We start from the raw sequence: 27,779 nt of genomic DNA, 5'->3' as shown, positions 1-27,779 counted from the left end.
GCTATAAACACGTCAAAATGCCAATGAGTCCAAAAATTATTTGATCAACAGCTTGAAAGCAGAAGAAACTTCTGAAGGGATTATGGTTGTAAAGTTTTAGCACATCAGGTATACATTTTGTATTGAATTCACATCTGACTTAACTAAAAAAGATGATCTTCCTACTATGAACATTTTTTTAAAGTCCAGTGAATCATGTTGTTATAACGTTCAGAGGCATTAAAAATAATAAAAATAATAAATCTAATTATTTTGTTGTTTTACACAAATTATTCCCAAAAAACATCTCAATCATCATTCAGGTGAAGAAGTGAGGACTCAGAGAAATGATATAACCTTGATAGGCTCACACAGATAGAGAGGGATTTGAAACCAATTTCTGTGATTCTAAAACCTGTTTTCTTTCCACTGTAGCACAATGAAATATGGTGTCAAGAGTAGTATAGAGCCAACTATTCAACATAGGCCCATTCTATACAATTTTACAGCTCTAATACAAAAAGCTATGGAAATGTTCTAAGCAAGACTTTTCTCAACCATATTATATCAGTGTTATTTGGTGGTTTAGCAGGATAATTATGATTTAGAGATGCAATACAGATACATCAAGTGTATTTCCAGCTGTGTAAACCAGATGAACAGGGGACAGAAGTATAAGGAAGAGATGTAAGCACTCCTGTAAAATAATAGCATACTATGTTGTCATTTGAAAAGATGGAAAATAAGATTGGAAAAGGGGTCTGTCAGATCACAAAGAGGAAGAAAAATCCAACAAGGGAAAAAAACTGCATGGGTGCCTTCCAGGAAATGTTGCTACATGGATGTTAGTGTTTTGACAGGTTATTACTTACTTAAAAAGTTAAAATTACTTTTCTTAGAACAGTAAGATTATTTTTCAAAAGTATCCACTATGTCACTTTTTAATAAAGGAAAAAAAGTACTACTATAATTTCTATAAACAGATATTAAATATGCTAAATTTTAGTCTTATATATTATGAATATTTTTCAGCACAACTTCTGCTTGGATTCTATCACATCATTCACTTAGCACTGTGTCGGGTAATAGGGATACAAAGGGAGGAAAAATCAGTCAGGATTCCTGCCTTCATGAAAGGACAAAGACATTAAGTAAAAGAATCATCACTGTCAGAATGCCCACATGAAGGACAGGTAGAGAATACCACTTAGAGAAGGTGACTCTGGGGAAGTAGCTTGAAGCGGACAACTGAAAGGTGAGTGGGAGTTAAGTAGTAAAAGGGAGGGGAAAAGACATTCTAGACTGGTAGTTCACAGCATGTTCAAAGTCCCTGTGGTAGGAGGGAAGATGGCATCCTTGTGAAATGAAAGTTCAATGAAACTGTAGCATGGGGAGCAGAGGGAGGGCACTATATGAGAAGAGGCTGAGAAGAGGGTCAGGGACTAGATCAGGCAGAACTTTTTAAAAAAATATTTTATTTATTTATTTGACAGAGATCATAAGTAGGCAGAGAGGCAGGCAGAGAGAGAGAGGGTGAAGCAGGCTCCCCGCTGAGCAGAGAGCCCGACATGGGGCCCGATCCCAGGACCCTGGGATCATGACCCGAGCCGAAGGCAGAGGCTTTAATCCACTGAGCCACCCAGGCACCCCCAGGCAGGACTTTTTAATAACATTTTTCATCATGAGTTCAAGAGTGATGGGAAGTCACTGAGAAGCTGAGCTTGGTGTAAGGAAGGACAGGCTGTCACAATCAGATTTGAAAAGACAATTCCAGCTACAACAAAGAAACTGGACAGGGCAGGAATAGAGGGAAGACAGTCCAAAGAGGATGGTAGTGGGTAGTGTAAGTGAGAGATGAGGGAAGCTAGAGCTAGGTGGGTGGTTGTAGAGGACATAAAGAGAAAGAGAAGAGTTTAACACATGGAAGGTGAAAGTGACAATAGGACACAGAGTCAGAAGGACAGGATATATCAAAGTTGGGGTCCCAGGTTTACCTATTTATTGGTTGGTGCCATCTATGTAAATAAGGAATACCAGACAATCAGATACAAGTGGGAAGAGCATGATTTTAGTTTTAGACATGGTGAGTTTAAGGTGTTTTTGAGATATCCTAGAGATGCTTAAAAATAGGTAGCTATATTCAAGGCTGTATAGCTAAGAAAAGACGTCTAGTCCAGAGGAAGAAATCTACACCTACAGAAACCTTCAAAGAAGGTATCATTTCCTAGGAAGAGAGGAGAGTGAGAAGATGCAGACCACTGACGCTTTGTTGCCTGGAGAAGATGACGAGTCTTCAAGGGAGCTTAAAAAATACTCAATATAAGTTAATTCTAACCATAAGCAAATTGCCCTTCATCTTGTATTTTTAAAGTTTTACTTATTTTCTTATTAGGTAGCATTCAACTATAAGTTACTTGTATTACTGAAGAAATACTCAGAGAATGACCTCTGTATTCCTAAGAGAGTTTTCCTTAAAATTCAATTACTGCATAGTAAATACTGCCAAACATTTCTGTCTTCTGCTTAATCTAGATCAACTTCATTACCTTGGGACTAAATTTGACAACAGATACTATAATACTCAAATCTACTTTCCTGTGTAAAGCTGAGTGAATGTTACCCAGGATATAACCTATAAATCTTCCAAATAGTTCATTCAGTTCAATGGCTCTGAAACAGAGGCTATTCTGACTCCGAGAGCAATTAGTATAAATTATAGTTCTGTGCACTATTTTATTCACTAACATCAGTTATCTCTGTAAATCTTATTTGATTATCAAATGTCACTGTTACTGGTATTACACAAACAATACAGAAGAGATGTCCATTTGAAAACCTGCCAGCCTCTATTTTATGCCTAAACAGGGAAATGTAGACTACTAAGTTATCAAAAAAGTTATCACAGAATAAATAACACCAAATAAGAAAATTCAATTAGATTGTCACCTTATTAGAACTGATCCTTATTATGTAAAAGAAGTAACTTAGGAAACTATCAATGGGGTAAAAATTTTTACCCCATTTTTTGGGGGGGAGGGGCAGAGGGAGAGAGAGAATTAATCTAAAGCAGGCTCCATGCTCAGCATGGAGCCCCCCTGATGTGGGGCTCGATCTTACAACCCTGAGATCATACCTGAGCTGACAACAAGAGTTGGACATTTAACAAACTGAGTCACCCAGGTGCCCCTGGAGTTGATCATTTAATAATACTTGATGACACAATGTAAACAAATAGAGATAAAAATGTTCCTTTTAAAAATTTTTCGTAAGGTTAGGCTTCGATTCTCTATATACTGTAACCTGAGCCATGATACTCTACATAACTTAGATTCTCTATAAATTGTAACTCAGAGTTATGATACATTATCTAGGTGACTGCAGATACCTGTGGCAGAAATGGTTATAAGTACACAAAATGCTCCAGTGTAGAACTGTTGCTTGTAGCCAAGTCACTGAATTCTGGGCAATGGAATATGTACAGGAGTAACATATATATAAATAACACTCCAGGTATATTATTTATTATGTATTATTCATTCTATAACCATTTTCTGAGAGCTTAGTGTATGTCAGGTACTATGGAAACAAAAAACATTAAAAGCTACCCTCTAAGAGCTCACAGGTTAATCTAGAAGAAAAGCAAATGAGGAGATTACTATAAAATTATACTTTAACTGTATGACACAGGATGTAGTAGGAACAGACAGGAAGGTCTTGGTTCAGACTTGGGAACACATAAGCGGAAAGGTTTCCTGGAAGACATGGTTACTAAGGAAAAGCAAGAGTGGGTAAGTAGAGAAATGGGGATATGACAGACCAGGTAAACAAATCTGGGTCATGAAGGTCTACTAAAGGGTTTGGATGGTTTTAAGTTCATGGAGAGCTAGTGAAGAGTTTTTCAGCAAGGGAGTGAAATGCTCAAATGTGCATTTTAAAAGAACAGTCTAATGGCAATATGAAAAATTAATAGGATGAAAGAAGAATGACAACACTGGAGACCAGGACTCAGCAGACTATGATTTAGATGGAAACGAATGACAGCCTGAATTTAAGTCAGTGGCAGTGGGAATGGAAAGACCTAGAGAGGGAGTCGGGGGTGGGGAGAAGGGAAGATGAGAGACACTTAAGAAGAGAAATGATGAGACTGTGGCCAAATGTAACAGGTTTGGAGGAGTAAACTACGACTTTCACATTTCTGGCAGTGTAATTTGATGAATGTGATGCTTGTGTATCAAGATAGTGGGAAAAAAGAGGAGTTTAGGTGTGGACATCCTTAGATTGAAGAAAAAAAAATGTTAAACAGACATTTAGAAGCCCAACCTCAAATACTTTACTAAAGTCAGGCTGCAGATACACTCTTTATTATTTGGGTGGTTTTTGAAAGCTTCAGTTTCGTTAGATAAATGTCTGCCCACTTGGGAGGCATCTTTACAACATGTATTTTAAGCCTCACCCTCACCTAATGACTTAGACTTGAAAACAGTTTAGGAATCTCTGTTTAGTTTCTCAGGTAATCCTCATTTATACTAAAATTTACAAGCCACTGGTATATAAAGTGGGAATAATCTCAAGTACAGAACCCTAGGAAATATCAATATTGAACGTAGGGATTCTAGAAAGTTATATATCAAATTATTCACAGTGATGACCAAAGGATGATGAAATAGAGAATTTTAAATTTTCTTCTGATCAAAAAATTACATAAAAAATTTTGGAAATTGACATTCTATTTTGGTTTTGATGATACAAATTTATAGTTCAAACAGACCGGTAAGACAGGCAGAAGAGCCATTCACCATTCTCTTTTTCAAAATAATTTTTAAATCAGAAAAAAAGTATCTTTGAAACCAACCAAAATATCCAATATAAACTGTGCAATGATGGGGTCCAACTCAGCATGTGACAACAATCAGAATGGCTGCCTTAAGTATCACAGAGAACTTAAAACTGAGTATTTTTCCTGAGTAAAGTTGGTAATGTCCTTTAAATAGCAACAACAAAAAACCCTAAAACAAAACAAAACAAACAAATTTAAAAAGGGTTGTATATTTTTGTGTTGACTCCATAACTTCTCTTTGTACATTTCACAGTGAGAAACAGCTTTTATATAAAATAAATGTAACTGACAGTACTAATACTACAACTGTTAGGTGTTTAACTGACTTTAGTAAAAATTAATGTTAAAACTAGGACTAGGACTATGGATTCCAACCTTCAACCCTGCTCAAATCAGGCACATTTCTAAAATTAGACAATCCATAAGCTGATTTAGTAGCCTGGTTTTTAAAACACAAACTTCCCATTTCTCCTCTATGATTTATAGCCACTTTGTACTCCAAAATATGGAATGTTCTAAGTATGCTGGGTACGTACTACAGTAACCACTACACAAAAAACAACTTAGGCTTGTTTAACAAACCATTTTGTTTTATACTGATATAGTAAAATAGCTGTATTTTAACTCAGAAGTTTCAAAAGGCATTTATGTACAGAAGCACAAGACATTTTTCATTACCATGAGCTCGAAGTAAAGCTTCAGCAGTAAACAGTGGAGCCTGAAGCATGTCTGCTGTCTCCACAATAAGCATATCTTTCAATCTACGAAGGTCCTGAGGCCGTAATCCTTCATATGGCTTTGAAAAGAAGAAAATCAAGTTAAACTGGCTGTTATACTCTTATAAACACATATATGTGATAATCATTTAATTCAATCTTCCTGTTTCAGTTTGATTACTGAAGTTAAAAAGGCTCTGTGGGCCTTTTCATCATCAAGAATCTCAAACTACTGTTTCACAAATCTTACACAAGCTATGAAAATGGGATACTAAGGCTCATGCGATCTTCTTATTCTAAAATAAAGGCACCAGGGGCACCTGGGTGGCTCAGTGGGTTAAGCTGCTGCCTTCGACTCAGGTCGTGGTCTCAGGGTCCTGGGATCGAGTCCCGTGGCTGGCTCTCTGCTCAGCAGGGAGCCTGCTTCCTCCTCTCTCTCTCTCTCTCTGCCTGCCTCTCTGCCTACTTGTGATCTCTCTCTGTCAAATAAATAAATAAAATTCTGAAAAAAAAAATAAAGGCACCATACTATAAAGATGATCTTACTTTATAATTTTTAAAAATTTGGGTAATCCAAAAAAATAATTAGAAATAAAAACCTGTAATACCACCCCACTGAGCAATAATCATGAGTAAAGTTCTCAAGTATTTTTATCCAGTCTGCCTTTTATAAATCAATTATATATGTAAATATATATGTAAATACATATGTTCACTGAGTTTAACCACTGAATCACCAAACATATACACTTACTAAGATCCAATGTGGATTATTAATGGGATTATATGATACTTCCTAATTAACCTGGGGAGATGTGACTATGCTATACTATTCAGAATTCTTAGTCATAAACATATTACCTCTGTTTATTCAAGTATTTGTTAATGTCCTTTATATAGGTACTATATAGTCTTCTTTATATAGGTACTATATCATCTCAAGTTTTTTATTCTTTTGTAATCTTTTATCTTTGCTTTTAAAAGAAAACATAAAAACAGTGTTTCACTATTCAGACTGTTAACATTTTTGCTATACTTGTTTCAAGTCCTTTGTAAAACAAAATGAAACACAAGAAGCAAAATTTTATGGAGCAATTTCCCCTCCACTCTCATTCATTGGGGAATGTGCGTCTCAATACTCTCCATCATGGATCCCTGAAAACATCGATAGTACTGAACCCTACATATGTAGTTTTTCCCTATACATACATACTTATGATAAAGTTTATGAATTAAGCACAGTAAGAGATTAACAACAATAATAAAACAATTATAATATACTGTAATGTTGTATGAACGTGGTTTCTCTCTCTCAAAATATCTTACTGGACTGTGTTCACCCTTCTTGTGATGAAATGAGTGGTAAAATGCCTGTGTGATGAGATCAAGTGAGGTGAATAACACAGGCATTATGATATAGTATTAGGCTACTACCGACCTTCTGAGGATGTGTCAGAAGGAAGATCATTTGCTTCTGGCTTGCAATTGACTGCAGGTAACAGACCACGGGGACAAGGACAGGATAATGTAAAACCTAAAATAATCTGTAATATGTTTTCCCCATTACATTTCCCTAATTCTCCCTATCATTGCCTATGGAAATGCCTATCATGAATTTGTTGTATGGTTGTCATAACATTATAACGTAACTTAGGCAATTTCCTTTTATTTTTACTCAATATTGTGCTATTAACATCGATATATTGTCTACTTCAATTCCTTTAAACAGTTGTAATCAGTTTACTACAGTAAGCACAGACTAAAGGCCAAAGACAAAAGCAGTTGAAATTCCTAAGAATTGAGGCTGTCCTGTAGCAGCCATATCACAATCTTCAGAGACCTCTGGGCAATTAGCAAATCTCATCCGTTTTAGTTGACTTACAGATATTTTTAGAATAAGCTACTATCTTTATTTCTTGCTTCACTTTGGGGGGGGTATTTGTGAAAACCATTTCCCCAATTCTCTCTCTTTTTTTTTAAAGATTTGAGAGAGAGAGAGAGAGAGAGCGCACACATGGGGGAAGGGGCAGGAGAGGAAGGCAGAGCAGATTTCCCACTGAATGGGGAGCCCAATGAGGAAGGGAGTGGGGCTCAATTCCATGCACCCTGAGCCAAAACAAAGAGTTGGAAGCTTAACAACTGAGCCACTCAGGCACCCTCCTTTCACCAATTCTTATTTAACCACATATGACTGAGATTCTATTCAACAGGGATAATTTTTCTCACTTGACATGATAAATTTCTTAACCCTTATAATCCCCAAATTATCATATACAGTTTGCTTTTCAGCTAATTTGTGAATCACACTTTCCCCTGCAAAAATCTAAGAAATCCTTTTATGGTTAAAGTTATAGTATTCACTCCAGTAGATAACTTACACATTATGTAAAACGTTACTTCTAAAAAATATGTTCCAAGTTTCGACTTGGGATTCCAGATACCTCTTCTGCCTCAGCAACAAGAATGGGTATTTCTTGACATTCCTAGTGGTGGCAACTGTATACTTCCTTGTATTATTTCCTAAATATTCTTTTTATTTTTTTAATTTTTAATTTTTTAGGTTTTTATTTGAATTAGTTGACATAGAGTGTAATACTAGTTTCAGGTGTACAATATAGTGATTCAACACTCCCATATAACACCCAATCTAAATGCTCTTTTTTAGATTAGCTACCATTCTACTTTATTTATGTGAGCCAAATGAGATTTGATCTTAGGTATGTTTAAAAAGAGAGAATATAAAACAATCTAAAAAAATTCAGTTTTAAATTTAGGTTACAATGGAAGAAAAATAGTTCTTGAAACAGAAAGACATATTGCTTTCATGAACACGTAACATATTCACTCTGAATCTCTGCAACAAAACTGTAATTAGGTCATGTGAAGCATTTCAATACATTGCTCAGTCCCAAGTGGGCACTAGCCTTCTCTTCTGCAAGAACGATTAAAATGCCTTTCTCTTTCTTGCTGGAAAGATAAACTGCTTCTATTTTCAAATTAAACACAATGTAGTATTAACCTTCAAATCAGGTACTGATACAGAGAAAGAACAAGGAAACTAATTTAAAAAGGTAAGAGCAAATAAAAGTACCTCTTTTGCACTAGTGCTTTCTTCTGCTACCAAAATACCACTGAAAAAATGTGAAAGAGGCCAACATACAAACTGTACCCCTTTGGCTATCATGTATAAAGTGACAATATCTTCAAAAACTGTTTCAGAGAAGACTACAACAAAGTATTCATGAAAGAATTTATTTCTTTTCACAATGAAAACAGCTTTCCCCAATTATATAGGTAAAACATACTTATTGTTAAAAAATGAAAAATGGGTACTTACATACCCAAATGTATTAGTAATTGTTAAAATTTTAGAAGATGTGAAAGGAACCCAGGGAACAAAGAATATTTCCAATTCTTCTTAGTATCTCTCATTAGCTGATCCATGAGCTTAGCCAGGAGGAGAGAGGGGAAAGAACAGGTAGAATGTCTAGGATTCTCAGACTCTTCCCTTTGTTTCCATTTCTTCTCTTCTTACTCATCTGTCCTCCCCTGAATTAAGGCCTGGTCTACCCTGATCTGTACTTTGATCTAAGAGGAAGGCAGCTGCTCTTGCACGGTAGGCTAAACCTGCTAACCAGAGAAGCCAGCTAAGGCAATGTCCACCATATGGGTTTCCTGAAAGAAAAAGAGCCTGAGCCTTCCTGAGTTATTGACTCAGATAGAAGCGGGAGGGGAAATTTGTTAGATGGCTTTCATAACAACATATTGTTCCGTTTTCCCTCCATTTACCCACATATAGTCACACAGTCTACTATAGAGCCTGACCCCTAACTAGGTCCAAAACTCACCAGTTTCTCTTTTCCGTCCTTACAGGTTTATGTAAATTAAATACACTCTTCCCAGCCATCACTCCAACAAACCATCTTGTTTTTATTTCCTCATGGCAGTTACCACTCTCACAAATTGTGTCTATTTACTTTTTTTAACCTTATTTGTGTGCTTCTATATTGATGCCAGTACATAAGCACCTAGAGGACAGGACCTTATCTTTGTTCCTCACTATATCTTCAAGCTCCTAAAAGTGTCTGGCAGAGTGGTTAGTCACTCAGAGTTTCACTGAATGGTGGGTGAAGAAATAGATTTTATCCATTTATAAACTAATCTGAAGGGAAACTTAATTAAAATCTATCAAGAAGAAATTATAGATATAAAATACTATACAGTGTCCAGATCATTAACTGAATTGAGAAACTTAGCTAAAATAAACACCTTTTAAACCACCTAATTATGGGCGCCTGGGTGGCTCAGTTGGTTAAGTGACTGCCTTAAGCTCAGGTCAAGATCCCGGAGTCGCAGGATTGAGTCCCGCATTGGGCTCCCAGCTCCATGGGGAGTCTACTTCTCCCTCTGACCTTCTCCTCACTCATTCTCTCTCTCAAATAAATAAATAAAATATTAAACTACCTAAAATTATGTAGTTTAATACAATTACATAGCAGACCATGTAAAACTATTAGCAGAGAGAGAATAATCCAAAAATTGATCAGAGTCAAAGCAGAAAGTACAAAATGAATTTTAAAGAAAGAGTTGTTTTTGGTTTTATTTTTTAAATTGCTATGAAACACACCTTACTTAAAAATAACAATTTTAGGGATACCTGGGTGGCTCAGTCATTTAAGCATCTACCTTCAGCTCAGGTCATAAACTCAAGGTCCTGAAAGAGATCCCCATGTTGGGCTCCCTGACCAGCGGGGAGTCTGCCTCTCTCTCCCCACCCCAACTTGTGCTTTCCCTTTCTCTCTTCCAAATAAATAAAGTCTTTAAAAAATCCTCAATTTTAAAATGTACAATTCAGTTCAACAATGTTGTATAACCACCACATGCATCTAATTCCTAAACATTCTTAACATCCCAAAATAAAACTCCATACCCATTAATATTAGTCTCTCCCTAGTCCTTCCTCTTCCCTGACACTGGCAAACACTAGTGTACTTTCTGTCTTTATGGATTTACCTATTCTGGATATTTTCTATAAATGGAGTTATTTAACATCGGACTTTTTCTGTCTGCCTTCTCCTCATAGCACAATGTTTCTGAGATTGACCCTTATTGTAGCATGTTAGTACTTCTTTCCTTTTTATGATTAATATACCATCGTGTATGTTTACCACACATTTTATTTATCCACATTTGTTGATAGAGATTTGGGTCATCTCCATAGAGATTTGGGTCATCTCCAACTTTTAGTTATTGTGAACAGTGCTGCTATAAGCATTTGTGTACAAGTAGTTACAAAAGTATTGTTTTTTACATTATGAAATAAGAGACAAAAATAATCTAATATAGATTAAAAACAAAACTATAAAACTAGGACAAATATAGGGGCATATGATTATAATATTAACCTAAACACAAATTCAGAAGCCACAGAGGAAGAAAAATTTATATCTGAATATTCTAAGTAAAAAACTTGGGATAAAGAAAAATAAAGTTTTCCTGGAAAGCATTAAGAAAATACAAACAATCCATAGGGAAAAAAGCAAATAAACAATAAATTACAGAATAACCGAATAAATTCAAATAGGTACCACTTACGTAAACTAGCAAAAATTAAAAACATTGATAATATCTAAGGCTAGCAGAAATGTGAGGAAATTCCTTCATATTAATATTTAACACTCTTTCATATTCTCTAATATGCTACTAGAAGAAAATAATTTGATATAATCTTTTAGGACAGTTTAACAGCATCTATTAAACCATAACATGTATATATTTCATGATCCATCAAACCAATTTCTACAAATTTATAGGGAATATACTTTCAAAATGTGTAGATACATGCAGTAACAATGATAAAATGATCATGATTAAAACAGCATACATTTAAATAACACATATAATGACTCAGGTACTGTTCCAAGTATTTACATATATTATATCTCATTTAAGGATCACTACAACTCTACAAAGCAGGGACCATTATGATCTCCATTTTAAGGAAGAAGAAATCGAAGCAGAGAGACTGAATAAACTCCTCAAGGTCATACAGTAGTCAGTCATGGGGGTAAGATATGAATCCAGTCAGTGTGATTTCAGATCCTTTTTTTTTTTTTTAAGATTTTATTTATTTATTTGACAGAGAAAGACACACTGAGAGAGGGAATACAAGCAGGGGGAGTGGAAGGAGAAGCAGGTTTCCTGCTACGCAGGGAGCCCGATGCGGTACCTGATCCCAAGACCCTGGGATCACGACCTGAGCTGCAGGCAGGTGCTTAATGACTGAGCCACCCAGGCGCCCCAGATCCATGTTTTAAACCACAAGAATGACACAACTGGATAAAGATAAATATGTAACAAGTAGATAAATATTCACTTTAGTCTTGTTTTTAGTAACAAAAAATATCTAAATTAATAAGTAAATGGTTAAAATACGTAGATTATATGTTCTGACTTAGGAAAGATGTTCATGATGTATTGTTAAGTTGAAAAACTATTTTAGAGTTGGCAAGGATGTGGAGAAAAAGGAACCCTCACATACTATTTGTGAGAATGTAAACTGATGCAGCCACTGTGGAAAACAGGATGGAGACTCCTCAAAAAATTAAAAGCAAAAATACCATATGACCTAGTAATTCCACTATTGGATTATTTACCTAAAGAACTCAAAAACATTAATTTGAAAAGATATATGTACCCTTATGTTTACTACATCATTATTTGTAATAGCCAAGATACGGGAGCAATCTAAACGCACATTGATAGATGAGGGTAAAATGTGGTGTCCCTACACATACCTGATAGAATATTATTCAGCTGTTAAAATAAAAAGGTGAGATCTTGCAATTTATAACAACTTTGATGGACCTAACGGGTATTATGCTAAGGGAAATAAGTCAGAGAAAGACAAATATCATATGATATCCCTTATATGGGGAATCCAAAAAAAACCCCAAATGAATAAACAAAAAAAAACCCAAAAAGCAGAAACAGACACATAAATACAGAGGATTAATGGTTGCTAGAGGGAGGGATGGTCAGAGGTGGGTGGTGGGCAAAATGGATGAAGGGGAGTTGGAGAAATAAGGCTTCCAGTTACGGAATAAATAAGTCACAGGAGTAAGAGATATAGCATAGGAAATCAAGTGAATGGTACTGTGACAGAGTTGTGTAGTGACATATTATAGCAATTTATGGTGACCGAATATTTGTGGTGAGCACAGCATAACATATAAACTTGCTGATCACCATGCTGTACAACTGAAACTAGTATAACACTGTGTGTCAACTATACTTCAATTAAAAAAAAATTAAAAAATACTCAATATACTTACTATATGACCCTACTTTTGCATTAAAAATTCTGTATCACATATGTTTGCTTAAGTCTGGTAGCACACACAAGAAACTTCCCACTGTGGGGTAGAGTAAGAAAGGAGGAAATTTAAAAAAAATTTTTTAGCATAAATAGACATAGATTTTAAGAAATGTGTGTAAACAGAAAAAATAATAACGGTAAAAACAAAAAATAATAATGGTAAAAAGATTATCCATTAATCCATAAAATATCCATTATTATCCATTATCCATAATTACCACTTTAGTATACTTCACTCTTCTCTCAATACATACTAGTCTTTTCTTTATAATTAGTATCAAACTGTTCTGTAACTTTTAACTTAATAGTCTATTATAGTTATATTAAGATCATTTAGATCTTAAATCGATTGATAATGATTACTATTATTTTCTGATTTACTTATAAGATAGTATCTTTGATATAATAGCCTGAATATACTCATAAATGTCTTTCAATTTAATCATGTCACATTATTTCTAGATTATTGTTCAAATGTTGCCTTCTGACTAAATTATTTTATATTACAGTAATAGTTTCTTTTTTTTAAATTTTTTTAAAGATTTTATGTATTTGAGAGAGAGAAAGTGAGAGAGCATGAAAGGGGAGAAGGTCAGAGGGAGAAGCAGACTTCCCATGGAGCTGGGAGCCCAATGTGGGACTTCAACATGACCTGAGTCGAAGGCAGTTGCTTAACCAACTGAGTCACCCAGGCACCCTACAGTAATAGTTTCTATGCCTGACTCAAGATGATAGAGCGTAAAAAGATAGGCAGTATAGCAAATAGAGAAGTCAGAAGAATCAGGTTTAGCTCACTTTGATCCTGGTACATTATTCAGCTATTTTCTGATTTATCTTCCTCACTTAAAAAAAGAAAGGGGCATAACTGTTATTCACCATTACAATGTAGATTCAACAACCATGTGAAAGTGCTTAGGACATCATCCTCTCTTCCTCTGTATACTTAATCTGAATAAGCATTCCCACAAAATAACCTAGGAAACAAAAAGGGTAAAGAAATATACATTTCTGGGGGTATCTGGGTGGCTCAGATGGTTAAGCATCTGCCTTCGGCTCAGGTAATGATCCCAGGGTCCTAGGATTGAGCCCTGCATTGGGCTACTGCTTGGCGGGGAGCCTGCTTTTCCCTCTCCCTCCCTCTCTTCTAGTCCCCTGCTTGGGCTCTCTTGCTCTCTGTCAAACAAACAAATAAATAAAACAACCCCCCCCCCACAAATTTCTGAATTCCAAGAAGCTCAGTTCCTTTAACAATCTGGAGAGTACAGAAGCTCAAAAACTGTTGAGAATTCATGGGGAAAAACCCCAAACAATATAATTATTTTTCTGAATACACAGAAACAATAGTTAGTATAAGTCCTTTTAGAATCAAGCTGGCATTGAACATGGAGGAACCAGAATAATTTTGGGAGGAAAAAATGTATTGTGTCTTATAATTTACTTAATACTTCTATGGATGTACACTGTGTCAAACAATAAAAATACTCTGTTGATTAAGGCAGTTATAATGCTGGCCCTCATGGAGCAGACAATCTAATAGGAAAGAAAAGTAAAAAACAAGTAAATACATAAACAAAATAACTACAGCATGTGATGAGTGTTATAAAAAAAGGGTATTATGGTAAAGAATAATGGAAGGAGAAGGACCTATTTGTGAAAAAATAGCCCAAGATGGCTTCTCTGAAGAACTACTGAGCCATCCAAGAGAAAAACTGGGAGATTTCTGATAGAAGAAAACAGCAAATGCAAAAGCCTCAGTATAGTCTAGGTATTATAATTAGAGCAAAGTGTGTTGGGGAGAAAGCTTTGAGGTAATGTTGGAAAGGTAAGTAGTGGTAAGACTATATAAGGTCCTATATCTGAGCAAACAATTTGGATTTTATTCTAAGTACATTGAAAAGCTACTAAGTAATTTAGAAGAGATTTATGTGATCTAATTTAAGTTTAAAAATGTACAAAATGGGTACAAAATGGATTCTAAGGGGATCAAAATAGAAGGAAGGAGGCCAGTTAGGAAACTCAGATGGAGAGGGCCTTGGACAGCATGAGTAGAGACCAGGAAGAGTAAATGGATTCAGATTACACTTTTGGAGGTAAAACTGACAAGATTCCCAGACTGTTTGGGCATAAGAAGAAATGAGGAATTGAGAATGCTTGCCCATTTATGCCTTAGCAACTCAGTGGATGGAGGTAATATTTATTGAAACAAGAAAGACTTAAAGGAAACCAAAGAACAATGCTCCTGAAGCTAAGGGAACAATGTTTTCCTAAGAAGGGAATGGTCAATTGTATCAAGTGCTGCCGAAGAATTCAAGTAAGGTGAAGAGAGAGAAATACCTACTGGATTTGGCAACATGATGACTTTTGATGTCCACGACAAATGCACCTTCATCACAACAGAAGGGAAGAAAGTCACACTGCAAAGGGCTGAAGAGTGAATGGAAGGTGAGGAAGTTGGTTATGTATAGATAGCTCTTAAATTTTGTTTTTCTCAGAAGATCAGAGATATGGGGCTACCACTGAAGGGGAAGAGGGGCAGGGCTAGGAAAGAGTGGTCAATGGAGAAAAGGTTTTGTTTTTGTTTTTTACCATAAAAGTTACCTAAGCATGTTTATTAAGAACACTCCAGAAAACAGAGAAGGATTGAGGAACAGGAGGTCTGCAGTTTTAGAACAGTGCGAATGGTCAGGGCTTCACATTACACATCAGCCTCTCTACTGAAACGTAAGTAAGCACGGGTGCCTGGGTGGCTCTTAAGCATCTAACTCTTGGTTTCGGCTCAGGTCTGATCTTGGAGTTGTAAGACTGAGCCCTGTGTGGGGTGCTATGCTCAGCGCGGAGTCTACTGGAATTTCTCTCTCCCTCTGTCCCTCCTCCTACCCTCCTACCCTACCCTTTCAAATAAATATATCTTTAAAATAAATAAATATAAGTAAGCATCTTTACATATGTTAGAGCACAGTTGCCACTTCCAGGTTTTCTACATGTAGTTTCATAATCATGGCCATGTAGATGATGGTGAAGAAGACCACATGAATTGGATTTTAAAGTAGAAAAATAAAATAGTATAAAATCACCATATAATAAAATTAGAACTTATGAAAAGAAAAAAATCCATATATTTTTTAATTTAAAAATAAAACAAAACAGAATTGTACCTCTCGTTTGTCTAATGCAGCATATTCAGCTTCTATTTCTTCAGCTTCGGGATCTCGTGAGAACACCATTTGTGATTCCAGATTGAGAGCCAAATCTTTGTGGTGTTGCTTTTCAGCACAATCACAAGGAGTATCTTTATTTTCATTCTCGGCAAATAAATCTCCTCCATGTTTTACTAAAAGCTAAAAGAGATATTTTCAAAAACTTGCAACCACAGATTTAAACAAGTTATTTTATGCTACATATTTGAAAAAATAACTATATAATGAAACACACCAAAAACATAAAGTATGTACTTAGAATAATAAAAGTTATTTATATACGAGTAGCTTCTGATTTTAAGATGGTAATTCTTATTTATTGGTATTAGGGTGATTTCCTTTGATTAAAAACAGTAACAACAAAAGCCAATTTATTAAACTTTAAAAAGAAATTCAAACATTCCACCCAATTAAAAAAAATAAAGTTTTACTTAAAAATAAAAGCATTTTATGGTTACTCAATGCTTTAGATCATATAAATTTCTATAATTTTTTTTTTTTTAGATTTTATTTATTTATTTGACAGACAAAGATCACAAGTAGGCAGAGAGGCAGGCAGAGAGAGAGGAGGATGCAGGCTCTCTACTGAGCAGAGAGCCCGATGCGGGGCTCGATCCCAGGACCCTGGGATCATGACCCGAGCCGAAGGCAGCGGCTTTAACCCACTGAGCCACCCAGGCGCCCCTCTATAAATTTTCTTAAACAAGAACACTGGCAATACTGTTACTTTAACCACTAATAACTGAATGCCTGACATGACGGACAAAAGTTTTCATTTATATCCTCATTATCCAGTCTATCACTGAACTGAAATTAGGAAGACAAAAATCACTGAAGCAAAACTGTTTCCAATAGTCCTCAAAGTAAGTGATGAGAATAAGCACTGATAACCAAGTTGGGAAGATACTGTATCAAACAATCTTTCAATTTTTAAAGGTGGGATTTTGCCCAAAGAAATCTCACCTTAAAAATACATGAAAGAGTAAAAACAAAACAAAACATGGAAGAGTTACTTGTCTTGTTTACTACTGAGGTTTCCAATAGTTTTGCAAAGTTAAATATGTTGTTACTAAAGGCTATTGGTTCAAATTTCCCCATTATGTCTGCAGAGACATTATTAGGAAGGACATAAATGCCATGAGGATGACAATCTAGGACATAATCTACCTTAAAGAATAGTGCGACAATTAGTCATGGAGCTGATTCTTTTATAGAATTCAGTCATGACCACAATAACATAGTAGCAGCCACCATTTAGTGTCTTTTAAGTTCCAAACACTATGTTAAGTATTTCAAGTACATATTCTTATTTATAAACAGCCCCAGGGACAGTATGATGTCTCAGAGAAGTTAAGTAACTTGGTCAAAGTTACCCACCTATTAAGCAGAAGATCTGAGATTCACACAGAAGTTTGACCAATTTCTTATAACCATAACTGGCTATTGTTCTGCCACACAGAATAGCTTGCTATCACATAAATTAAAAGAAGTCAAATGCATCCTTGTCCACGGTCAAGTTCTACCCGGATTTTACTTATGATCTAAATATGAGTAGCTTCAGTTTTCACGTTTTATGTCATCAAATAAAAATTTTCTTCCATATAATTTTATCTCCCTCCCTCCAACAAACACAGAGATCTTCTTATAAAGTTCCTTTATTGCTTTTGGAACTGGAATCCTTATGATTCTTTGATAGTCATTCCAAGAGGCCTGATGAAATAAGGGACTTCTATCTGTCAGGCCTGAAAGCCATGGGCTAATTTGACAAGCCCAATGGATATGACTTCAGCTTCTTGGTCAAGGCTGAGGGTATATCTCAGGGTAAAAAAAAAAAAAAAAATTTTTTTAATTATAAAAGCAAACACAGAAACAAATCAAGAAGAATATGGCTTGTGGCCACAAAGCGCAAAATATTTACTCTTTATATCTGGCTCTTTACAAAAAACGTATGCTAGGCATCGCTCTAATCAGCCACTATTGCAGCCACATTTTAGAGCCCAAAGGCAAGGTCATATTAACTGCTATTAACTGTTCTAGTTGAAGAACCTCTCTAGTCAAAGTGTGGTCTGGAGATCAGTAGTACTACCTGGGAGTTTGTTAGAAACGCTGAATCTCAGCATAATCATCCACACCCCTCCCTCCCACTCCAGGCTTCTGAATCAGAATCTGATTCTGATGTCCAAGAGATTCTTATGCATATAAAAATTTGAGGGGTTAGGGGGTTAAGTGTCTGTCTTTGGCTCAGGTTGTGATCTCAGGGTCCTGGGATTAGCCCGTGTTGGGCTCCCTGCTCAGCGGTGAGTCCGCTTCTCCCTCTCCCTCTGTCCTTCACTCCTGCTCTCTCTCTCTCTCAAATAAAGGAATAAAATCTTTAAAAAACTTTTGATAAGCACTGACCCTAGAATACTACCTATGTTGCTGTTGAAAAGGATATGTTTATATGAACTAACATAGTCAGTACTGGGAACTTGAAGAAAGTCCACAGACTTACCATACCTACAGCAGAGTCTATTACCTGTTTTTAGCCATTCTGCTTGCTCCACAGCTTATCTAATCCTAGCAGAGAATTAACTATTTGCTTCTGACCACTATGAAATTAGGAGAGCTGACTTTATTTTCTGGTTCTTTATTCAGAGTAGTAGAAAATGATTTCTGAAATGCATACTGGTAAAGATTTCAAAGCCATGATTTGATTTCCTTTACAACAGATACTGCCATAGGAGAGATTCTAAATATCAGCAAACAAGATAAATCATCTTTACCTTAATGCTCCATTCTTTAGGAAAGACAACAAAATTTAAGAGGCTGTGGTATTCTAGAACATTGGTAAGGGGAACCTTCTTAGGAGGATACGCTGGAGAGCAGACTGCATTCTTTGGCATTAAAAAAAAATGGGTATGCGAAAAGTCATTGCTGAAAAGTCACTGCTGAACATATATGCAACTTGGGAGAGATTTCTGGCCTTCTAATAATCTGTCTTTGAAAGGGGTCCTCAAATGACTGGAGTGGAGGTGAGGGAACTACAACGACCTGTGTCTCATTGCTGCAACTGGCACTTGGAGGAAAAACTCCTAACTGGTGATGACCCACAGGGTCCATATTTGCAGCATTTGCTTTGGCAGGGAAAACCAGCATTGTGTACTTCTGGCACAGAAGCTGAGTAACAGTAGTACTGCTTGACAATGGAGCAGTACTTTAAAAAAGTATTTCAGCTTGCTGATATTTGGGGCATGAAGTTGGGAACATCAGTAAGTGAAAGATGTATTAGGTAGGGATATTAGTGAAACTGATGCTACAAAAGTCAAGTGTTCTGCTTTTATATAATAAGGGACTTATATCTGGTTCTGAAGAGATAGTTTTTTTTTTTTTTAAATGCTTCAACCAAAGCATTATAACTAAGTATCAATTTCCTCACTCTTAAAGCAAAGAGAACTGAATACTTTATTCAAATGTGACTTTTAGCCTCTCTTGCACACTCAGTGGTACATAAAATGTTCTAGCTTAAAAGAAACATCCAATTATCACTATCTCAACACTTCTGTTCATTTATTTTGCCTTCCTTTCTCTTTATAATCTCAGAGGAAGAAGGGTAGTAGGGCAGCCCCCTAGTCTGCAAGACAAATCCCTTCCCACTCCTTTGATCCATCATCTAAATAGCTGGACTCTGCACAAATCAATTAACTTCTTTAAGTCTCTATTTGCACAGGTCCATCTAGAAAATGAGGCTTATATAATCCTAAGAAAAGATGTTACAAAACAAGATGACTGCCAAAGTCTGTTCTAGTTGAAAATCACCATTTCTTCATCTCTATTTCCTATATGACCTTGAGTACTCTATCTTCACTCTTTCTGGTACAGGTGTTCTTTCCTTAATTCTGTTATCCTTCCAGTTACTTTCCTAATATTTTCCTTTCTTTCTTAACCACATTTTTCAAATTGGTGACAGACACCCACGATCTCTCCACTTCCTTAGAAAAGACTCAATTGTTCCCAGAAGTCTGACTTCTATCCTGACCATTTCACTAAAACATTACTTCTGAAAATCATTAGTACTCTCAAATTCAACAGCTTTTCTCAGTCTTCTAACTGCTTTACCTTTTTGCAGCATGTCACATGACTGATTACCTCCTCCTCCTGAAATCTTCTCTTGGTATCTATGACCGTATTATACCAGTTCTCTTCTCTGCTTTTTTTCTTTCTTTCTTTTTTTTTTTTTTTTAAGATTTTATTTATTCATTTGACAGAGACCACAAGTAAGCAGAGAGGCTGGTAGAGAGAGGAGAAAGCAGGCTCCCTGCTGAGCAGAGAGCCGGCTGCGGGTCTCCCTCCCAGGACCCTGGGATCATGACCCTAGCCGAAGGCAGAGACTTTAACCCACTGAGCCACCCAGGCGCCCCATCACCCAGGGCTTCTGATGAAAGACTGCTCGAAGGTGTGGCTTTTGCCTCTGTGTCTTCATCTCTGACAGGGAGCAGCAAAGGAGGCCTAAAGGAAAGGATGACAAACGCTGGCTTTAACCCACTGAGCCACCCAGGCACCCCTTCTCTGCTTTTTTTTTTCTATTTGCTTCACAGGCCACTTCTTTTCACTCACTCTAAACACAGGCATTCTCCAAATAGGCGCTGTGACTTTCACTCTAGTTTTGTCTATAATCTAAATCTTTCCTTGGATTTCTCACCTCTACCTTGTTTTTAGTTTTTAGTTATCAACTCTATGCTGATGACACTTAATTCTAAATTTATTTTTTTTTAAAGATTTTATTTATTTATTTGACAGAGAGAGGCACAGCAAGAGAGAAAACACAAGCAGGGGGAGTGGGACTGCTGAGCAGGAAGCCTGATGTGGGACTCGATCCCAGGACCTAGGATCGTGACCTGAGCCAAAGGCAGGCGCTTAATGACTGAGCTACCCAGGTGCCCCTAAATTTATATTCTTTACCCTCAAAGAACTAGTACTAATTTTCAATAGCCTGAAACACCTAAGACCTCAATTTCCATCCTTCTAAATGAAAACTCAGTATGTTCTCCCTTCCTTTCAGCAAATTCCCTTATCTCATCTCACTTTTAAAATGTCTGTTAATTGTCAGCAGGCTTCAAAGTGAGCCAGGTTCAAAACCATGCTCATTCTAATTAAAAATAATTTATTCTACTCTAATTATAAACAATAATATCAGATCGCTACAGAAAAGGTGGAAAACCAATAAAAGAAAAACTCTATCACCCAAAGATAGCTTAACATTAACATTTTAAAGCCTCCATCATTTTTTAAAAATTGCACACATTTAACTTTTTTAAGCAAGCTCTAGGCCCAAGGAGGGGCTTGAACTCATGAGCCTAAGAGTCACGTGCTCTGTGCTCTACCAACTGAGCCAGCTGGGGGCCCTCAAACTCTCCATCATTTTAAACCCTTAGTCTCCCCTGCTGTCTTTTGTCAACTTACCAAGTTACCAAATGCTACCAAGTCCTCACAATGTCCCTTGCATCAACCTTACCCTTTCTGATTCCAAAACCACCATACAAATCGAGTCTCTTTATCAGTTCCTACCAGAATTAGTATAATAATCTAAAACCTGTCACTCCCTCTACTACACTGGTTTTCAACCTTGGCTGACCACTGGAATCAGCTGAAGAATTTGAAGTTTCAAATACTGATATGTTTGGGCTCTACCCTCAGAAATGCCAACTTTATTGATTTGAGACACGGTCTACACTATGGGATTTTTTTTGGTGCAGCCAGTTTACAACCACTATTCCAGCACAAAAGTTTTCAAACTGTGTGAGAATCATCCAGATGGCCTGACAATCATATTAGAGGGAACCAGGGTGGGGATTAGATATATGTACTTTCTACAAAAAGTGTTATGATTCCATTGTAGGTGTCCCACTAATTACGCTCTAAGTCAGGGCTTCTCAAACCTTAATGCGAATATGAATCACTTTGGAATCTTGTTAAACTACAGATTCAGGGGATGCCTGGGTGACTCAGTATGTTAAGAACCGGACTCTGGATTTTGGATCTGGTCATGATCGCAGAGTTCTGGGAGTAAGCCCTGTATCAAGCTCCTCGCTCAGTGGGGAGTCTATTTCTCCCTCTCTCTCTGCTCCTCCCTCTGTTCTCTCTCTCTTTCTCCAAAATAAATTTTAAAAATCTTAAAAAAAACCAAAACTACAGATTCAGATTCATCTGGTCTGGAACCAGCCCAGAGACTTTGCGTTTCCAAGAAGTTTCCTAAATAACTGATGCCAATGCCAATCTGAGGACCATCCTTTGTGTAGCAAGGCTTCAAAACAATGTTTTACAAGTCCGCCATTCTAATCTATTGTACATAACCACCATTAGGCTAATCTTACTATATTTGCTTTCATAATAGTACTTTTCCAATCAAAAATGTTGATGGCTCAGTTTTCTATAAATAAATTCCAAATTATTAACCTTGACATTAGTATTTTCTACTTGGTATGGCCTCTATCTTCATTTTAAGTTATCTGTCTAATCACTCTTCTGCAAAATACTTTAACCTGCATATGTCTGAGACCTACGACAGTGCTTCTCAAACTCTGACATGTAAACATATAACCAGAGGAATTTGCTTAAAACTTGGTGTGAGTACAGCCCCAGAGACTCTGATTTAGAATCTGGAGGCCTGGTGGGCCCATACTTCGTATTTATAACAAGCTCCCAAGGCTAAGTGATGCCGCAGGTCTGAGGTGCACTTTTTTTTTTTTTTTTTTAATTTACATGACAGAGAGAGGAAGATCACAAGTAGGCAGAGAGGCAGGCAGAGAGAGGGGGAAGCAGGCTCCCTGCTGAGCAGAGAGCCCAAAGCAGGACTCGATCCCAGGACCCTGAGATCATGACCTGAGCCAAAGGCAGAGGCTTAACCCACGGAGCCACTCAGGTGCCCCCTGAGGGGCACATTTTAAGCATCTTCCTCCAAATACTGAAATCTTACCTACTCAAATCATACTAGTACCCATGTAATCTTCCAGGATAAGTAAAATTAAAATGGTCTTCTTTTCCCTTCAATGCCTATAACATTTACTGCCCAAATAATTAATACAGCTTTTGCATCATTAATATTTTGGAGGCAATAAGGAAATCATAGCTTATTTTAATAAATATTAGAAAACCAAAGTAACTAAATTGTCGAGCTGGGACTACAACTTCTGTAGTCTTTTCAGTTTTAAAACTCCATGTGCTAAAAACACAATATAATTAAGTAAAACTCTTCAGGTTGATCTGTGAATGGTTTTTAGGGCTTTTCATTGAAGTGTGAAATGCTCTGATAGCTGCCAAAGTGTCAAAGAGGCCTTATGGCTGTAAAGGGAAAAGTGACTTACCACCTTCAGTTTTCTACTGACCTCTATTTGATCTGACAATAAGTAGCTACACTTAAAGCTTTGAATAAGCAACTGGGACAGAGGTGCATAGGAAATATCTAAGATAATGCTCATTTTAAAAAATACTTTTCACAAAGAATGAAACACTATCAAAAGCAATAAACCTCCACACATCAACCATGTATTGAATCACTATGACAGGAAAAGCACTAATATAAATAAAATGAGGCTTAATGACTAGGGCCGGCTCTTAGGAAGTCGGCCAAGGGGAGAAAAATCACTGGGCTTTTAATTGGGCCATGCTAATAGACCTAACCCACCATTCTACTCCAAAGTCCATCTGTATTCCAAAGAAATAGAAAAACAAAAACTCAGCAACTAAGAAAAAAGTGTATTATTTATTGAGCTAAATTCTTGTAAGATTTGTTTTAATGGAGTTCCATTTTTTTTGTACTGGGCATCTATTAACCAACATTTTAAAAATTCTTTGTAATCTTTGTAATTTTACCAAAAAATCTTTGCTTTTCTCTTCCAATTCTTTGCATAATACAGGGTCCAGTGCAAACTGTGAGCCAAATCCAGCCTGTACAGTCCATATCGCTCTATTCTGCAAATGAGTGGCATGAGTTTGATGCAAAAAGACAAACACAAAGACAAAAACCAGGCCAAGGTAAATTCGGGTATCAGTATTAGATATACGCATAATGATGGTGTCAGTAATAGAAGGCAGTCACGAGGAGGAGCTAGAGGTTACAAAGACTGAGTACAGTTTTTGGTATGTTGAATTTGACAGACTCTTGGAATATAAATACAAGGAAGTCAACTAGGCAGCAATATAGCATGAGGAACTTCAGGGCTAGATATTCCATTGCAATAACTTATATCAATCCACCGGTATCTTCATACCTGGAAGTTGCCAGAAGAACTGCATAGTTAAGAGGTTCTTGGTGTGATTGTGTGTATGTATATGATATGTACTTTTAACTTACTATGGAACACAATTACGGTAAGAAGATTAGGAAAGTTTAAGGTTAATATTTTATTTCTATGGTTCAAAATAATGAGCCATAAAGAACTGTTTAAATTATTAAATGTATATATGACATTGTCACCTGATGAGTTACCAAGTCTCTCTTTAAATAAACATAGAGAGAAAAACATTTTGAACCACTAGAGAAGGCATATTTCCATAGATAAGAGAGTTCAAAACAAAACAAAACAAAACAAAACAAAACAGGCTGGCCTTAACTATGGAGTAAAATAATCAGTTTAGCCTTAAAGCCCCTACACTGAAAATGGGATATATTTTAGAGCAATCAAAGATCAATAGAAAATTAGTGTTCAAAGAGGTCTTTTGAGATAATACAGATAGTTTTCTCTTGGATGGCTGGAATTGATAATCTCAAAGATGTTTAGTAGACAGTCACTGTAAAGACCAAAACTAGAAACCAGTGCTCTCTTTACCATACTATGATCTCTTAGCTTTATGAAAAAATTAATACTTCATACACTCTTTTTAACTCAAGGAATATGATATCACATGAAGATACCTACAGATTAATACTGTAAGAAGTACAATTATTAGATTCTATATTTCAAGACATTTATTTTATGTACTAGTATTAGTAAACACACTAAGAGCTCTGAAAATTAAAGTATGTTGGAACTTCTTCTAGTTTAATGAATAGTAAGCATTATAAAAAGTCAATCAAGGCCTAAAGCTGGGCAAGTATATAGTCAAGTATACGTAAGAGATTACCTTTATATAGGTAAAAGGATATGCTGGAATTTGCTGAGGAAAACTAGAATAAATTCAACCAAGGTATTTATAGGGTTCTATTTGGGATGTTTTATTAAGTCAATTAATTCCTCTGAATATAGAAAATGAAAACAGTTACCAAATGGTGTGATTTATGAATGTGATACGTTGACAGATCAAAGTTAAAACACACGCACACATTCATTCACACAAAGCAAATCAGGACTGTCAATTCAGAATAAACCTAGCACTAATTTCCTTCACTGAGCAAAAAATAATACTGGTAAAAGCACTGCACTCAATTTTTGGGAACAGTTTAATAAGCATGTCACTGTACACATACTTCAAAATCAACATGTACTAAAGAAATGCTTATAAAAGAATTTTTGGAAGCAAGATATTAAAGCAGTAAAATAAAAGAATTATTATTACTATCAAGAATAAGCTATTTTCTACTCTAACTCACTTGAGAAATACGATGCAACCCCATCAATAATGATGAGTCACTTCAGCAGAGATTCTTTCATAGGAGGTGAGAAAAGAATATACAAAAAGGCACCTGGGTGCTCGGTGGGTTAAGCCTCTTTGGCTCAGGTCAAGATCTCAGGGTCCTGGGATCGAGCCCCGTACCAGGCCCTCTGCTCAGCAGGGAGTCTGCTTCCCCACCTCTCTCTGTCTGCCTCTCTGCCTACTTGTGATCTCTCTCTCTCTCTCTGTCAAATAAATAAATAAAATCTGGGGAAAAAAAAAGATTTGTGTAAAAAGTCTCAGGAATTCTACTGATAGGTGCACACCTACCCCCCACCCCACCAATCCTAGGACATCCTTCCACCACATTGTAAATCAATGTTAGAAAGCACTGCTTATAAAAATAGTTTCAAGATAATGACTGTCACTAACTTACTAGTGGGCAAAGGTGAGAAAACCCCAAGAGATAAAATGACTAAGATTCTAAAAGATAAACCAGTATCATAACTAATAGCATAAACAAAAGATAAGATCAGAAGGATTTTTAAAGTAAAAAGAACTGTCACTTCAGATACACTAAAGAAATCATATAATAGGCTGTAATCTTTTAAAATGCATAAGAAAATGAAAGACATTTATATTTTTAATATCTTTGTCTATTTAGAAGTATAAAATATATATGTGAGTAACATTAAAGAAGTATTAAATTTTCAGGTATATATTTTAATCTGATAAGGATCACTGCTCTTCCATCAAAGGTCTAAGGTTTGGTAACTTAGATACTCTATGATCGAACCTATAATGCTCCCCACTCACACTTTAATATATCTATATAAAAGAACTTCTATAATAAGTATAGACTGACATGAATGTAGCTGAGAAAAACCCATTCTACTCTATGTAGAGTAGTGATGACACCATGAAGAGTAAGCATTTCCTAGCTTAGTTATGATCCCGTATTTCATGGCTGATTTTATCTAAGCCTGCTGTTATATATGAAATCCAAAAGTAGAAAAATTAAAGTGCAATATAGTATTCAGGAATATATTAATGCAGATTAAACAGAAAAAAATTTTTTTTAAAGATTTTATTTATTTGTTTGACAGAGAGAGAGATCACAAGTAGGAAGAGAAGCAGGTAGAGAGGGGGAAGCAGGCTCCCTGCTGAGCAGAGAGCCAGATGTGGGGCTCGATCCCAGGACCCTGAGATCATGACCTTAGCCGAAGGCAGAGGCTTAAACCACTGAGCCACCCAGGCACCCCTAAACAGAAAACTTTTTAAAACATTTTAAGTTATAAAGTTTTTTTAAAAGACCAAAATAAATATATTCATTAATATTTACCCCTTGCTTAGGGAGCTGATCAATTTTAGGTAATCTAAGTCCCATGGCTAAGATTTGCAATATCCAACATGTATAAACTGGCTTCTAAAAATCAGCCAAAAAGTAGAACATTATCTCTACCAAAACCCTTACTGTAAGTGACAAGTGTTTAATTGATGACTGTGATCTTCAGGAATGTTAGCTAATTTTTAATTGCTCTTGACTCCATTTTAGTCCCAAGGGGGACTGTTCATGGGTTTATTTTGAATCTTTCCCTAAAACAGCGGAATGACTTTATTTAAAAGATATCCAGATTCTCTTAGAACCGTAAAGAAGACAAAAAGGACTGAAGTAACTAAAGTAACTGTTAAGATAAGCAAAGAAAACTCTGATTATTACATGTTACCAAGACACAAATTTTACAGAATGTAGAATATTAAAAAACAGTTTTACCTCAACACAGGTTTTCATCCCTGAGGCAGCGGCATAGTGCAGGGGTGTGTTTTTTTTGTTATCAACGGCATCAATAGCTGCTCTCTCATATTCTCCTTGGTCAAGTTTTGCTCCTTTCCACCTTAAGATCATCTGCAGACAATCTGCTCTTCTGAAATCATCTTCTGCAGGCCGTGCTAAGCGAGGATGAAGGGCACCTTCAGATATCATAATTTGAGGTCCCATACATAACAAATGCATAGACGTTTCATTGTGCACATTCCGTTTATTTGGATTTCCATCTCTACCAAAAAGAAAAGTCCTAAAATGGTAAAGAAAAAAATGAAAACCA

The 27,779-nt window shown here is 36.2% G+C and overlaps 1 protein-coding gene across 3 annotated transcripts in view; it reads right to left on the bottom strand.

The window, feature by feature from the left end:
- Positions 1-27,779, bottom strand: part of ANKIB1 (ankyrin repeat and IBR domain containing 1) — a 153,397-nt gene that overhangs the window by 58,484 nt on the left and 67,134 nt on the right. For all 3 annotated transcript variants that reach the window (XM_004776445.3, XM_004776450.3, XM_004776448.3), the window contains exons 3-5: positions 27,449-27,749; positions 16,066-16,248; positions 5,495-5,612 (exon numbers count right to left, since the gene is read on the bottom strand). In XM_004776445.3, coding sequence (XP_004776502.1) covers positions 5,495-5,612; positions 16,066-16,248; positions 27,449-27,749 — 602 coding nt within the window. The remainder of the gene's footprint in view (positions 1-5,494; positions 5,613-16,065; positions 16,249-27,448; positions 27,750-27,779) is intronic.

This window comes from Mustela putorius, unplaced genomic scaffold (genome assembly GCF_011764305.1).
Source record: "Mustela putorius furo isolate JIRA1106 unplaced genomic scaffold, ASM1176430v1.1 tig00003845_pilon_pilon_pilon, whole genome shotgun sequence".
NCBI classification, from domain to species: Eukaryota; Metazoa; Chordata; class Mammalia; order Carnivora; family Mustelidae; genus Mustela; species Mustela putorius.
The sequence above is the reverse complement of the archived record's forward strand: the minus strand, read 5'-3'. Positions and strand labels throughout refer to the sequence as shown.